Below are 15,658 nucleotides of genomic sequence, written 5' to 3'. Positions count from 1 at the left end.
AGCGGACATCTTGTTACACCCATCCCATATAGTGCTTGCTGGGTGTAACAAGATGTCCGCTGCTGCTTTTATGTGGCCAAGTGCAGGGTGTAGCAAGATGGGCAGCATAGAAAAAAAAAGTTTAAGTTCCTTTCATGTAATTTAGTTCAGTGCCTGCCATCTGTCAGTGCCCATCCATCAGAACCAGCTATTCGTCAGTGCCCATCCATCAGTGCCACTGCCAGCCATCTTTCAGTGCGTGCCACCTATCAGTGCCAGCCATCACTGTGTGCCACCTATCAGTGCCATCTTTCAGTGCCCCGTGTCCCCCTCTGTGTTTCCTTCTCCTCCGTGTCCCCCTCTGTGTTTCCTTCTCCTCCGTGTCCCCCTCTGTGTTTCCTTCTCCTCCGTGTCCCCCTCTGTGTTTCCTTCTCCTCCGTGTCCCCCTCTGTGTTTCCTTCTCCTCCGTGTCCCCCTCTGTGTTTCCTTCTCCTCCGTGTCCCCCTCTGTGTTTCCTTCTCCTCCGTGTCCCCCTCTGTGTTTCCTTCTCCTCCGTGTCCCCCTCTGTGTTTCCTTCTCCTCCGTGTCCCCCTCTGTGTTTCCTTCTCCTCCGTGTCCCCCTCTGTGTTTCCTTCTCCTCCGTGTCCCCCTCTGTGTTTCCTTCTCCTCCGTGTCCCCCTCTGTGTTTCCTTCTCCTCCGTGTCCCCCTCTGTGTTTCCTTCTCCTCCGTGTCCCCCTCTGTGTTTCCTTCTCCTCCGTGTCCCCCTCTGTGTTTCCTTCTCCTCCGTGTCCCCCTCTGTGTTTCCTTCTCCTCCGTGTCCCCCTCTGTGTTTCCTTCTCCTCCGTGTCCCCCTCTGTGTTTCCTTCTCCTCCTCTGTGTTTCCTTCTCCTCCGTGTCCCCCTCTGTGTTTCCTTCTCCTCCGTGTCCCCCTCTGTGTTTCCTTCTCCTCCGTGTTCCTCTCTCCCTCCTTACTCCTCCTCCACCCCCTGGAACTGTCAGGATGGAGAGCGGAGGTAGGAGCTGGTATATCCGGCTCCTTACTGTTCCAAATGGACAGAGTCCACTGACTCTGTCTATTCACATAACTGAAACATCGTAAGCTGTGATTACAATGTTTCAGTTTATGAATGAAGAGAAGCGGCTGTCTTCTGTCCATTCATTTTCATGTTAAGACCCCTGATATCTCACCAAAGCCCCCCCAACAGGGCTGACTAAAAAAAATAAAAAAAAAATTGCAGTAAATAATTTAAAAAATAAAATGTAAATAATAAAAAATAAAAAAACACACTGACAATCCACTATCCCCCCCCCCTCTAAAAATATATATATATATATATCACTGTAAAAAAAAAATGAAAAATAGTAAAAAAAAAATTGGTCAAAAAAACGCCACTTACACGTGACATTAAAAAAAAGTATCGGTATTCGGTATCGGCAAGTACTTGAAAAAAAGTATCAGTACTTGTACTCAGTCTCAAAAAAGTGGTATCGGGACAACCCTAGCTAAGGGTGTGTTTGCTAAGCATAATAAATGACTTCAGCACAGCTATTAACACACCAATCAGATCCGTTTTATTGGATGCAATTAGATCGGCAACACCCTCTCCATGGCCAATCAAATGCTGCTGCACCCGGCAACTGCAACTATTGTTTAATATTGAAACTACGGGCCGGATTCAGAAAGAAGATAAGATGGTGTATCTCTTGATACGCCGTCGTATCTCTGAGTCCGGCCGTCGTATCTATGCGCCTGATTCATAGATTTAGGTTACGCATAGATATCCCTAAGATCCGACAGGTGTAAGTGTCTTACACCGTCGGATCTTAGGCTGCAATTCCAGGCCGGCCGCTAGGTGGCGCTTCCATATCTTTTACACGTCGGATATGCAAATGAGCATTTACGCCGATTCAGAAACGAACGACCGCCCGGCGCTTTTTTTTTTCGTCGTTTGCGTTCGGCCTTTTCCGGCGGAAAGTTACCCCTGCTATAGGAGGGGTAAGTGCGGCGTTTTCTATGTTAAGTATGGCCGTCGTTCCCGCGCCGAGTTTTTACGTCGTTTGCGTAAGTCGTTCGCGAATACGGCCAGACGTAATTTACATTAACGTCGAAACCAATGACGTCCTTGTGACGTCATTTGGAGCAATGCACGCTGGGAAAATTTGCGGACGGCGTATGCGCTGTTCGATCGGCGCGGGGACGCGCCTGATTTAAATTGTACACGCCCCCTAGCCGCGGAATTTGAATTCCGCCGGGGGATTTACGATACGCCGCCGCAACTTTAGAGGCACATGCTTTCTGAATAAATCACTTGCCTCAAAAAATTGCGGTGGCGTAACGTAAATCAGATAGATTACGCGGATCTAAAGATCCGCTGACCTATCTGAATCTAGCCCTCTAAGGATAAAGAGAGAGTCGGGACTGGGACAGTCAGCAACTGCCATACGTCAGATTGGATTGACTCTGCACACAACCAAAGACCAGGGAACATTTGTTTACTTTTCACATTTAATCTCATTTATTTTACTGTTGGTTTGTAATATTTTCTTGCAACCTTTTTCTTTTCATTAAAATTATATTTAAAAAATCCTTTAGTCTGAATCTCTGATTGCTCTACAAAGAAATGAAAGCTGAACTCCAGGGAAAGTAATAATGATCCTCCCTTGCAGTGGAGCCGCCCTGACCTGTAAGGATTAAATGCTTGTTTAGGTCTAGGGGGGGCGCACTTTTACTTACCCGATCCATCCCTCCTGCAGGCTCCCTGCATGCTGCTAGACTGGTCCCAGCAGCCCCTCACATCAAGCCCCCCCCCCCCCCCACCCCATGCTTCATCAGTCGCAGGTCGTCTGATGTATAATGTAGGGCCCATAACCTTGCACTGAATATGAAGACACAGAGGAACATTCCACCACCAGAGCATCAAGGAGAAGAGGAGAGTGCTGGTTGCTGGGGAGGGGGATCTCATACGCTGGACCTAAACAATCATTTACTCTTTCAGTATTCCTCCCACTGTCACCAACGATTGGGACACTATTCCTCCCACTGACACCAATTATGGGACACTATTCCTCCCACTGACACCAATGATGAGGGCACTATTCCTTCCACTAATACCAATGATGGGACACTATTCCTCCCACTGACACCAATGATGGGACACTATTCCTCCCACTGACACCAATGATGAGGGCACTATTCCTTCCACTAATACCAATGATGGGACACTATTCCTCCCACTGACACCAATGATGGGACACTATTCCTCCCACTGACACCAATGATGGGACGCTATTCCTCCCACTGACACCAATGATGGGACACTATTCCTCCCACTGACACCAATGATGGGACACTATTCCTCCTACTGACACCAATGATGGGACACTATTCCTCCCACTGACACCAATGATGGGGCACTATTCCTCCCACTATTACCAGTGATGGGGCACTATTCCTCCCACTGATACCAATGATGGGGCACTATTCCTCCCACTGACACCATCTATAGGGGCTCTATTCCTCCCACTGACACCAATGATGGGGCACTATTCCTTCCACTAATACCAATGATGGGGCACTATTCCTCCCACTGACACCAATGATGGGGTACTATTCCTCCCACTGACACCATCTATAGGGGCTCTATTCCTCCCACTGACACCAATGACGAGGGCACTATTCCTTCCCCTAATACCATAGAGGGGACACTGTTGACTCCCACTGATACCAGGACATTTTATACTCCCGCTGGCCACAGTCCAGCCCCCCTAAAGTTCGAAGGACAGTAAACTGGCCCCCTGCCCTAGAGATAAACCTTAAAGATAATTTGCCTCTTTGCAGCAGCCAGAGTTTTGTTAACTCTGTTACATTCCTGTCTGGGCGTGGCAGAGAGTTATTTGGACATTGCAACAGTGGGTGCCGAGAATGGTGTGTTTCTGTTAAACATACGGGCGCTTCTGTGTGTGTTTAGGGACAACTCCATGGGTAACCTACCCCAGTGATGATCACCCTAAACCCACCGGTGCTTAGACTGTTGCCCCAGAAGTGGAGAACATTTCGGCACAAGGTGGGATCTCAGGGCCAGATTCTTAGAGGAGATACGACGGCGTATCTCCAGATACGCCGTCGTATCTCTGCGTCCGGCCGGTCGTATCTATGCGCCTGATTCTTAGAATCAGTTACGCATAGATATTGGATTCGACAGGCGTAAGTCTCTTACGCCGTCGGATCGTAACTGCATTTTTACGCTGGCCGCTAGGGGCGTGTACGCTGATTTACGCGTCGAAATATGTAAATCAGCAAGATACGCAAATTCACGAACGTACGCCCGACCGACGCAGTACAGTTACGCCGTTTACGTTAGGCTTTTCCCGGCGTTTAGTAACCCCTGCTATATGGTGGCGTAAGTGCGGCGTACCAATGTTAAGTATGGCCGTCGTTCCCTGCGTCGAAATTTGAAAAAGTTACGTCGTTTGCGTAAGTCGTCCGTGAATGGGGCTTGACGTCATTTACGTTCACGTCGAAACCAATGGCGTCCTTGCGGCGTACTTTGGAGCAATGCACACTGGGAAATTCCACGGACGGCGCATGCGCCGTTCGGGAAAAACGTCAATCCCGTCGGGTCAAGCCTGTTTTACATAACACACGCCCACCTCTTCACCTCTTTACGCCGGCCTATTTATGCTACGCCGCCGCAACTTTTTTTTGAGAATACGGCACTTGCCTGTAAAAGTTGCGGAGGCGTAACGTAAATAGGATACGTTACGCCCGCAAAAAGTTACGCGATTCTACGTGAATCTAGCCCTCAGAGTGTATACGTCACATCTACTGTTTGTGGGGGGGGGGGCACCTCCAAGCTTGGTGGGCGACACCAAATCTGTGCAAACACACAATGAGCTGCCACGTCCCAACTTAGAAACCTCCAGATGTAACAGAAGGCACGTCTTGCTTTTAATACCTCCTCTCCATGTGGGAATACAGCAAAAGACTGGGGTGAGATCTGTGACGTCGGAAAATGACTGATGACTTGTCCCCCTGATGAAGTTTTTCATGTCCGAGAAGATAAAAAAAAAATGACAGGAAAACCCTTCCCACACCGGGAGCATGGATACGGCTTCACCCTCGTGTGACTTTCCTGACGTGTGATGAGGATCGATTTCGGAGAAACAATTTGTCACATTCGGAACATCAATCTGGCTTCTCCCCGATGTGAATTCTTTCATGTCTGGTAAGTATGGACTTCTGGGAAAAGCCCTTCCCGCACTGGGAGCAGGAATACGGCTTCACCCCTCTGTGAGCCCTCTCGTGTCTGTTCAGATCAGATTGCTGGAAGAAACGTTTCCCGCACTCTACACAGGGAAACGGCCTTTCCCCGGAGTGGACTCGGTCGTGCTTTAGAAGATGAGGTCTCTGGGAAAAGCATTTGCCGCACACGGAACAGCAATAGGACTTGTCCCCCGTGTGCATGATCTGGTGTCTGTTGAGAGTCGATTTGCGGTTAAAGCGTTTCTGGCACTGGGAACAGGAGAATGGCTTCTCCCCCGTGTGAATCATTTCGTGGAGGAGGAGAGCCGATCTGTATAAAAAACATTTCCCGCATTCCCAGCAGGAATACGGCCCTTTCACCGCGTGAGCGCTCTCGTGTCTGATAAGGTGCGATTTGTAAGGAAAACACTTTCCGCGCTCGAGACAGGAATACAGATTCTCCCCCGTTTTACTGTCCTGGAATAAAACAAATTCAGTTCTCTCCATAAGACACTCACTGTGCTCAGACCACGGGAGCGCCTCTCCTCCTGTACTAACTTCCCGATTGGTGGCTGGGAGGATGGCGGGGTAAAATCTCTCATGGGTGGAAGGAGGAGAAGACAGATCTTCACAGTGAAGTTCGGGATGGAGATCTGAGCTGACGGAGTGTTTCCCCGAAGAATCAGATGAGATGTCATCGTCTTCTATATCAGGAAAGGCGATTTCTATAATGTTATTGTTGGGTCGTTCATCTGCAGGACAGAAGAAATATTTAAGGTATGGAAAGTTATTTCTTTAGAAAAGCCATTATCAAACTTCCTCCAGAGTCCACTGGTTCCTCCAGAGGTTACTAGAGGTTCCTTGAGCTGTGGCTGATTGGCCTTCCACTTCATGGTGGCTGTATAATTCCTGTGCCAACACCCCCTGGCAGAGCCATCAGCATGACATCAATAATCTTTTTAGCCTTCTGTATGAAGGACATTCTTCTCACTGATCACCAATGTAAGGAACATTCTTCCCACTGATCACCAATGTAAGGAACATTCTTCCCACTGATCACCAATGTAAGGAACATTCTTCTCACTGATCACCAATGTAAGGAACATTCTTCCCACTGATCACCAATGTAAGGAACATTCTTCTCACTGATCACCAATGTAAGGGACATTCTTCTCACTGATCACCAATGTAAGGGACATTCTTCTCACTGATCACCAATGTAAGGAACATTCTTCCCACTGATCACCAATGTAAGGAACATTCTTCCCACTGACCACCAATGTAAGGAACATTCTTCTCACTGATCACCAATGTAAGGAACATTCTTCCCACTGACCACCAATGTAAGGGACATTCTTCTCACTGATCACCAATGTAAGGGACATTCTTCTCCCTGATCACCAATGTAAGGGACATTCTTCCCACTGATCACCAATGTAAGGAACATTCTTCTCACTGATCACCAATGTAAGGAACATTCTTCTCACTGATCACCAATGTAAGGAACAATCTTCTCACTGATCACCAATGTAAGGGACATTCTTCCCTCTGATCACCAATGTAAGGAACATTCTTCCCACTGATCACCAATGTAAGGGACATTCTTCTCACTGATCACCAATGTAAGGAACATTCTTCCCACTGATCACCAATGTAAGGAACATTCTTCTCACTGATCACCAATGTAAGGGACATTCTTCTCCCTGATCACCAATGTAAGGGACATTCTTCCCACTGATCACCAATGTAAGGAACATTCTTCTCACTGATCACCAATGTAAGGAACATTCTTCTCACTGATCACCAATGTAAGGAACAATCTTCTCACTGATCACCAATGTAAGGAACATTCTTCCCACTGATCACCAATGTAAGGAGCATTCTTCCCACTGATCACCAATGTAAGGAACATTCTTCTCACTGATCACCAATGTAAGGAACATTCTTCTCACTGATCACCAATGTAAGGGACATTCTTCCCACTGATCACCAATGTAAGGAACATTCTTCTCACTGATCACCAATGTAAGGGACATTCTTCCCACTGATCACCAATGTAAGGGACATTCTTCCCACTAACCACCATTGTGTATAGATCTCATAACAGTCCTTCTATCCTCCAGTCACATAATGTATAGTGATTATAAACATGACAGGTGATGTGGGCAGCCAGTCAGGATGAATGCAGGTGTGTTTTGCATACAGAGGGGTTGTGGGTGGTGACTGTCAGTCTACATGAGTTAAAGGAGGATAGCCAATGGTTCAGGTGGATGGCCAGGGGTTAAGGTGGATAGCCAGTAGTTCTGGTGGAAGGATTATGATTAAGGTAGAAGGTCAATAGTTCAGGTAGATGGCCAATGGTTCAGGCAGATGGCCAATGGTTCAGGCAGATGGCCAATGGTTCAGGCAGATGGCCAATGGTTCAGGCAGATGGCCAATGGTTCAGGCAGATGGCCAATGGTTCAGGTAGAAGGTCAATGGTTCAGGTAGAAGGTCAATGGTTCAGGTAGAGGGCCAATGGTTCAGGTAGAGGGCCAATGGTTCAGGTAGAGTGTCAATTGTTCAGGTGGATGGTCAATGGTTTAGGTAGAGGGTCAATGGTTCAGGGGGAAGGCCAATGGTTCAAGTGGAAGGTGAATGGTTCAAGTAGAGGGTCAATAGTTTTGGTAGATGATCAGTGGTTCAGGTAGGTCAATGTTTTAGGTGGATGGCCAGTGGTTAAGTTTGATATCCAGTAGTTCTGGTGGAAGGTCAATTATTAAGGTAGAAGGTCAATGGTTCAGGTAGATGGCCAATGGTTCAGGCAGAAGTTCAGTGGTTAAAGAAGGTCAGTGGTTTAGGCAGAAGGTCAGTGGTTCAGGCAGAAGGTCAGTGGTTCAGGCAGAAGGTCAGTGGTTTAGGCAGAAGGTCAGTGGTTCAGGCAGAAGGTCAGTGGTTCAGGCAGAAGGTCAATGGTTCAGGCAGAAGGTCAATGGTTCAGGCAGAAGGTCAATGGTTCAGGCAAAAGGTCAATGGTTCAGGTAGAGGGCCAATGGTTCAGGTGGATGGTCAATGGTTCAGGTAGAGGGCCAATGGTTCAGGTAGAGTGTCAATTGTTCAGGTGGATGGTCAATGGTTTAGGTAGAGGGTCAATGGTTCAGGGGGAAGGCCAATGGTTCAAGTGGAAGGCGAATGGTTCAAGTAGAGGGTTAATAGTTTTGGTAGATGATCAGTGGTTCAGGTAGGTCAATGTTTTAGGTGGATGGCCAGTGGTTAAGTTTGATAGCCAGTAGTTCTGGTGGAAGGTTAATTATTAAGGTAGAAGGTCAATGGTTCAGGTAGATGGCCAATGGTTCAGGCAGAAGGTCAGTGGTTTAGGCAGAAGGTCAGTGGTTCAGGCAGAAGGTCAGTGGTTCAGGCAGAAGGTCAATGGTTCAGGCAGAAGGTCAATGGTTCAGGAGGAAGATCAATGGTTCAGGGAGAAGGTCAATGGTTCAAGTGGAAGGCGAATGGTTCAAGTAGAGGGTCAATAGTTTTGGTAGATAATCAGTGGTTCAGGCAAAAGGTCAATGGTTCAGGCAAAAGGTCAATGGTTCAGGCAAAAGGTCAATGGTTCAGACAAAAGGTCAATGGTTCAGGCAAAAGGTCAATAGTTCAGGCAAAAGGTCAATAGTTCAGGCAAAAGGTCAATAGTTCAGGCAAAAGGTCAATAGTTCAGGCAGAAGGTCAATGGTTCAAGTAGATGGTCAATGGTTCAGGTGGATGGCTAGTGGTTCACGTAGAAGGTCAATAGTTCAGGTAGAGGGTCACTGGTTCAGGTAGAGGGTTAATGGTTTTGGTAGAGGATCAGTGGTTCAGGTGGATCAGTGTAATGATGTAAATTAAGTAAATTACAGGATTTGACATAGTAGTACATGGACATAGTTAACTACTTCAGAGTCTACTCCCTGGTATAGTATAACTTCATAAGATAAGCTGCTGCAACCCTGTAGATGGATAAAATACCTCAAGCAAACAGGTGCATCATGCACAACTGCAATAGTAAAATCCAAATAGATGCCTTATTTTTATGACTATTCCACAGAAAAGACGGCCTTAACACAAAGAAGTCGATGCGTTTCATACTCAATCGGCCTCAGTCATACTGAAACGCGTCAACTTCTTTGTATTAAGGCCGTGTATTCTGTGGAATAGTCAATAAAAAAAAAAAGATTTTAAAGAGCACGATGCGGTACTCCCTGGTTTGTAGGCACATATCTTTTTCCGATGTGAACTGCATTCACTTTGAAGGCTCTAATGGTTTTGCTCTAACCCTCCCTTCCTGACAAACCAATAACCAGTCAAGACTTTGACTCCCCCAACATGGTGGCTGTAGCTCAAACCTGCAGACATTTGCAGACAACTGTATTCATTCATGTCGCTCATGTTGCCTCATGTGGATGGTGAATACATAGAATTGCCTCTACAAACATGACCTCCTCTTACCTGGAGGTGTGAGGGGCAGCTGGTCCTCCATCAGGGTGTCCTTGTTTCTTTCCATATACTCCCACTCCTCCATGGAGAAATAGACGGCCACATCCTGACACCTGATAGGAACCTGACACACAAAATGATAGAGTCACCATCCAGACATTCTTATCCCGGGTGATGCCCCAGAATTCCCGGCACCGCTCACCTCTCCCGTCAGAAGCTCCGTGATCTTGTTGATGATCTCCAGAATCTTCTTGTCGTTGTTCCTCTCTGGTATCAGGAATGGAGGTGGAGGATCCATGGCGGTTCTCCAATCTTCTGAGGCACGGGAATAGCTGCTGAATGTCACATGATCTCCAGACGTCTTCTTCACCATTGTGTATTCCTGTGTGTTATACGAGACACAAATACAGTAAGTTATTCTAAGAACTGGTGAAAGAGAAAATTTGGGTAACATTTTTACCATTTTTGTGAAATGCACTGGAGTCAATGAGGGAAGACAAAAATTGAGGTTTAGGTGGTTTGAATGGCACGGCTGCGCAAAGCAACGTATATATACGTTGCTTTGAATTTCACACTGTGCGGGCGCGCACGCGCCCCCCTGCCGCGAGCTTCGTGACCGTGCCCGCGAGACCCACAGACTCTATGTCCGCCGATTTCCCGCGATTATTTCACGAAGCTGCAGAACAGAAGGATGCCTGTGTAAACAAGGCATTTCCCTATTCTGCCTAGTGACATGACATGGATCTACTGCCCCCTGTCATTGGGAACAGTGATCACTGTCATGTCACTGGTAGCCCAGCCCCCCCACAGTTAGAATTACTCCCTAGGACACACAGCGATCAGTGCTATAAAAATGCACTAATTACTGTATAAATGTGACTGGCAGTGAAGGGGTTAACACTAGGGGGTGAGGAAGGGGTTAAATGTGTATCCTGGGTGTGTTCTAACTGTGTGGGGGGAGGGGGGTGACTGGGGGAGGTGACCGATGCTGTGTCACTATGTAAAAGGGACACAGATCGGTCTTCTCTCCTCTGACAGGACGTGGAGCTCTGTGTTTACACCTCACCATTACACACAGAGCGCCACGTCCCCGCTGTCTTACCGACGATCGCGTGTACCCGGCGGACATCGCGGCCGCCAGGTACACGCATCGGCTTCCCAGCGATGCGCCGGGACAGTGTTTACCCGCTGCGTGCCCCCCAGAGGCGCGTGCGGGTTATGCACTTTAAATGACGTCCAAAGACGTCCAGTTGGCACTTGAGAGCCGCGCTGTTGACGTCTTTTGTCAATAGCGCGGGTCTCAAGTGGTTAACCACTTCCGGACCGCCGCATGTACATTTACGTCGGCAGAATGGCACGTACAGGCACATTGGCGTACCTGTAATTCCCTGCCTAGACGTGGGTCAGGGGTCCGATCGGGACCCCCCCCCGGTACATGCGGCGGTTCCCGTGGCTTCAGGAGCGATCCGGGACGACGGCGCGGCCTTTTCGTTTCTAGCCGCCCCCTCGCGATCGCTCCCCGGAGCTGAAGAACGGGGAGAGCCGTATGTAAACACGGCTTCCCCGTGCTTCACTGTGGCGGCTGCATCGATCGAGTGATCCCTTTTATAGGGAGACACAATCGATGACCGTCAGTCCTACAGCCACACCCCCCTACAGTTGTAAACACACACTAGGTGAACCCTAACTCCTACAGCGCCCCCTGTGGTTAACTCCCAAACGGCAACTGTCATTTTCACAATAAAGAATGCAATTTAAATGCATTTTTTTGCTGTGAAAATGACAATGGTCCCAAAAATGTGTCAAAATTGTCCGAAGTGTCCGCCATAATGTCGCAGTCATGAAAAAAAATCGCTGATCGCCGCCATTAGTAGTAAAAAAAATAATAATAAAACTATCCCCTATTTTGTAAACGCTATAAATTTTGCGCAAACCAACCGATAAACGCTTATTGCGATTTTTTTACCAAAAATAGGTAGAAGAATACGTATCGGCCTAAACTGAGGAAAAAAATAAATTTATATATATTTTTGGGGGATATTTATTATAGCAAAAAGTAAAAAATATTGCATTTTTTTCAAAATTTACGCTCTATTTTTGTTTATAGTGCAAAAAATAAAAACCGCAGAGATGATCAAATACCACCAAAAGAAAGCTCTATTTGTAGGGAAAAAAGGACGCCAATTTTGTTTGGGAACCACGTCGCACGACCGCGCAATTGTCAGTTAAAGCGACGGAGTGCCGAATTGTAAAAACCCCTTGGGTCATTTAGCAGCATATTGGTCCGGTCCTTAAGTGGTTAATAAAAATAAATAAAAAATATATATATAAAAAATATATATATATTTTTTTTAAAAGGGGGGTTGCCATCTGGGACCTCTGGGCCCTTTAATACAAATAAAAAAATAAACCTCTGGGCCCTTTCATAAAAAATAAATAAATAAAAATATATAAAGAAAATAAAAATAAACATTTATAAAAAATAAAATAAAAGGGGGGGTTTGCCACATGGGGCCCTGGGGACCTCTGAGCCCTTTAATAAAAATATAATAAAAATAAATAAAAAGAAAAAAAAAGAAATAAAATAATATTAAAAAAAAATGTTTTTATAAAAAAAAAGGGGGGTTGCCATCCGGGGGCCCTGGGGACCTCTGGATGGCAATAATAATAATATTTAATAATAAATAATATTATATATATATATATAATAAAAATAAAAAAAATATATACATATTTTTTTTTATAAAAAAATATGAAAAAAAGGGGGGGTTGTCATCCGGGCCCCTGGGGACCTTGGGACATCTAAAAAAAAAAAAATTGTCCCTTTAATAAAAAACAAAATAAAAATATATTTAAAAAAATATATTTTTTTTATAAAAAATAAATTAAAAAATGGGGCCCCCCGGACCCCTTTAAAGGGGGTTGGCGTCAGGGCCCCTGGGGACCTCCAGGCCCCTTACAGGTGTACTGCCTGTACCCCCCTGCGTATCGGTCTAAACTGAGGAACAAATACGTTTTTTTATATATTTTTGGGGGATATTTATTACAGCAAAAAATATTGTTTTGTTTTTTTTCAAAATTGCCGCTTTATTTCTGTTCATAGCGCAAAAAATAAAAACCGCAGAGGTGATCAAATACCACCAGAAGAAAGCTCTATTTGTGGGAAAAAAAGAACGCCAATTTTGTTTGGGTGCAACGTCGCACGACCGTGCAATTGTCGGTTAAAGCGACGCAGTGCCGAATCGCAAAAAATGGCCCGGTCATTGGGCAGCCAAATGGTCCGGGGCTGAAGTGGTTAAGCTGAAGTTTATCCTCCTTCTATATTGTCTTCTCCGGTTCTGGTTCCTCCCCCCTCATCAACATGCTAATCAGATCCCTTCTATGACATCACATACCTGATTGTAGATCCAGTGATGACATCACAAGCTCTCTGAGATATTAGATCTCATATATACTGATAAGAATTTATATCTAAGAGACACTTTTTTCCGGTTTGTATACGAATGACATCACTATAAAATTCCCAGAATCCTCCTCACCTCTCCCGTCATCAGGTAGATGAACTCCATAGTGAGGCTCAATATCCCCTCCATCATCTCCTTCCTCCCCTCCTCCATCATCTCCTTCCTCCCCTCCTCCATCCTCGGGGGAAAGATCCGCGGAATATTCCGGGGGGAAGACAGTCCTAGAAAAGTAAATCAAGTTGTAAGAAGAAGCCTTCTATCCTTCATAACCAAAGTCTACAACCGGGGGCCCAATCTTAGTGAGCCCGGGGGCCCGGGGCCCGGGGGGAATTCTTTCAGATCCTTCCGTGACCCAACAGAAAGAAAACATTTATCCTCATATAATAAATGTTCAGGAATGTAAGATATGGATGTAAATAATGGAGGAATCCGCTACAGAGTTACTGTCATTCAAATGAACACAATGAGAAAATGTCTACAGAAAAATTCATTGGTGTCAGTGTGATAGTGGCCCCGCCCCCTAGGAGGGACTAGCCCCAGAGTCACCCCCCCCTTTTATATCAGGGTCCCCACAGTCCCCCCCTTATATCAGAGTCCCCTCCTTATATCAGGGTCCCCACAGTCCCCCCCTTATATCAGGGTCCCCACAGTCCCTCCCTTATATCAGAGTCCCCTCCTTATATCAGGGTCCCCACAGTCCCCCCCATATATCAGGGTCCCCACAGCCCCCCCTTATATCAGGGTCCCCACAGTCCCCCCCTTATATCAGGGTCCCCACAGTCCCCCCATATATCAGGGTCCCCACAGCCCCCCCATAAATCAGGGTCCCCACAGCCCCCCCTATAAATCAGGGTCCCCACAGCCCCCCCATATATCAGGGTCCCCACAGTCCCTCCCCTTATATCAGGGTCCCCACAGCCCCCCCATATATCAGGGTCCCCACAGTCCCCCCCATATATCAGGGTCCCCACAGCCCCCCCATAAATCAGGGTCCCCACAGCCCCCCCATATATCAGGGTCCCCACAGTCCCCCCTTATATCAGGGTCCCCACAGTCCCCCCTTATATCAGGGTCCCCACAGTCCCCCCTTATATCAGGGTCCCCACAGCCCCCCCCCTTATATCAAGGTCCCCACAGCCTCCACCCCCCCCCCCATATATCAGTGTCCCCCACAGTGCCCCCCTTATATCAGGGTCCCCACATTCCCCCCCCCCCTTTATATCGGGGTATGTGCAACTAACCAATAATAATGACAGTACCGGTGGGCGGAGCCTGGTGTTGCTGGGCGTACACCCCGAACATCCCCCGGTTTCTTTACAAATTGTCTGCTGTCAGTGTGGTGGGCGTTGTGATTGGAGAGGAATGGGCGGGCCCTACCTGCAGGAAGTACACATCTCTCCTTCCAGGAGTCAACCCGTCCTCTGGTTACCATAGTAACAACAATCAGCACACTACTGTAACAGCAGCGGCCATTTTCTTGTAGCCACTCTGTGTTTATACAGAGGCGGACATTTTCTTGTAGCCACTCTGTTTATACAGAGGCGGACATTTTCTTGTAGCCACTCTGTGTTGATACAAAGGCAGACATTTTCTTGTAGCCACTCTGTTTATAAAGAGGCAGACATTTTCTTGTAGCCACTATGTTTATACAAAGGCAGACATTTTCTTGTAGCCACTCTGTTTATAAAGAGGCGGCCATTTACTTGTAGCCACTTTGTGTTTACTTTCTCTTTCATGAATCGTGTAATGATAATCCATGGTGTGATAGTTGTCCATGGACTGTGCAGAGAGTCTCCCCTCCTCCTATACATCATTAGTACTTACAAGCCCCCCCCCCCCCCCTCCCCTGCTTGTCCATTTCTGTGATCTCAGAGCCCCAGTGCAGGCACCAGACACATAAAATATGTCCAACACAAGTTCTATATCCAACCTGGTGCTGTTGCCCATAGCAACCAATCATCTCTGATTGGCTGAGACACTTTTCATTTGTCCCCTTCTTAATCATTGTCTGTAGTGGGAAGTCTCCATCACCAGACGTGTCCCAGGTCAGTGAGATTGTTATCGCCTGCAGATCAATATTCTCCTCTGTGGTGACAGGAATAAAATGTAAAATAAAAAAAGTGTAAAGAATTTTTTTTTTTTATAAAATAAATGTAATAAAATATGATTCTCCGCTTGTATACTGTATATATATATACACATGGCAATAAGGCGCCCCCTACATACCTGTACCTTATTCTGCACTTCCGGGTCTGGGGCGTGCACGTGCGCTGCTGCCGGTGACCCGCTCCAGCCATGATTGGATACAGCGGGAGCCAATCAGCGAGTCCGACGGACCCGACGATTGTTGCTGAGAGAGACAGAACGGCGGTCTGACGATGTAAACAAAGCCGATCGCCGTTCTGTGACAAGGGAAGGTAAAGATCCCGCTAAGCAGGTGCACGGATCTCTGTCTTCCCACCGAACAAGCCCCTCCCCCACAGTTAGTAATCACTCCCAGGGAACACATATTTCATCTCC

General features: G+C 46.9%; 1 protein-coding gene across 3 annotated transcripts; it reads right to left on the bottom strand.

Moving 5' to 3' along the window:
* Positions 1-5,010: 5,010 nt before the first annotated feature.
* On the bottom strand, positions 5,011-14,485 carry LOC120939767 (oocyte zinc finger protein XlCOF6.1-like). Of its 3 annotated transcripts, none has more exons than XM_040352102.1 (5): positions 14,380-14,485; positions 13,214-13,359; positions 9,877-10,056; positions 9,687-9,798; positions 5,011-5,974 (listed from the first exon to the last, which is right to left on the bottom strand). In XM_040352102.1, the coding sequence occupies exons 1-5, from the start codon at positions 14,438-14,440 to the stop codon at positions 5,166-5,168; spliced, it is 1,308 nt and encodes a 435-aa protein (XP_040208036.1). In that variant the 5' UTR covers positions 14,441-14,485; the 3' UTR covers positions 5,011-5,165. The 3 variants fall into 3 exon arrangements, with proteins under 3 accessions (XP_040208036.1, XP_040208037.1, XP_040208038.1); XM_040352103.1 differs by having other exon boundaries at positions 14,398-14,485; XM_040352104.1 differs by lacking the exons at positions 13,214-13,359; positions 14,380-14,485 and adding an exon at positions 13,070-13,192.
* Between the last annotated feature and the right edge of the window lie 1,173 nt (positions 14,486-15,658).

This window comes from Rana temporaria, chromosome 5, assembly GCF_905171775.1.
Source record: "Rana temporaria chromosome 5, aRanTem1.1, whole genome shotgun sequence".
Lineage (NCBI taxonomy): Eukaryota > Metazoa > Chordata > Amphibia > Anura > Ranidae > Rana > Rana temporaria.
Note: the sequence above shows the minus strand (reverse complement) of the source record. Positions and strands in the feature narration are given on the sequence as shown.

Excerpts from the sequence above, each read along its gene's own strand:
- LOC120939767 (XM_040352102.1), bottom strand. The coding sequence starts at position 14,440 with ATGTTCGGGGTGTACGCCCAGCAACACCAGGCTCCGCCCACCGGTACT. Across the intron at positions 13,360-14,379 it reads CGGTACTGTCATTATTATTG|GACTGTCTTCCCCCCGGAAT; the intron begins GTTAGTTGCACA and ends TTACTTTTCTAG. Across the intron at positions 5,975-9,686 it reads GCTGCCCCTCACACCTCCAG|ATGAACGACCCAACAATAAC; the intron begins GTAAGAGGAGGT and ends TCTGTCCTGCAG.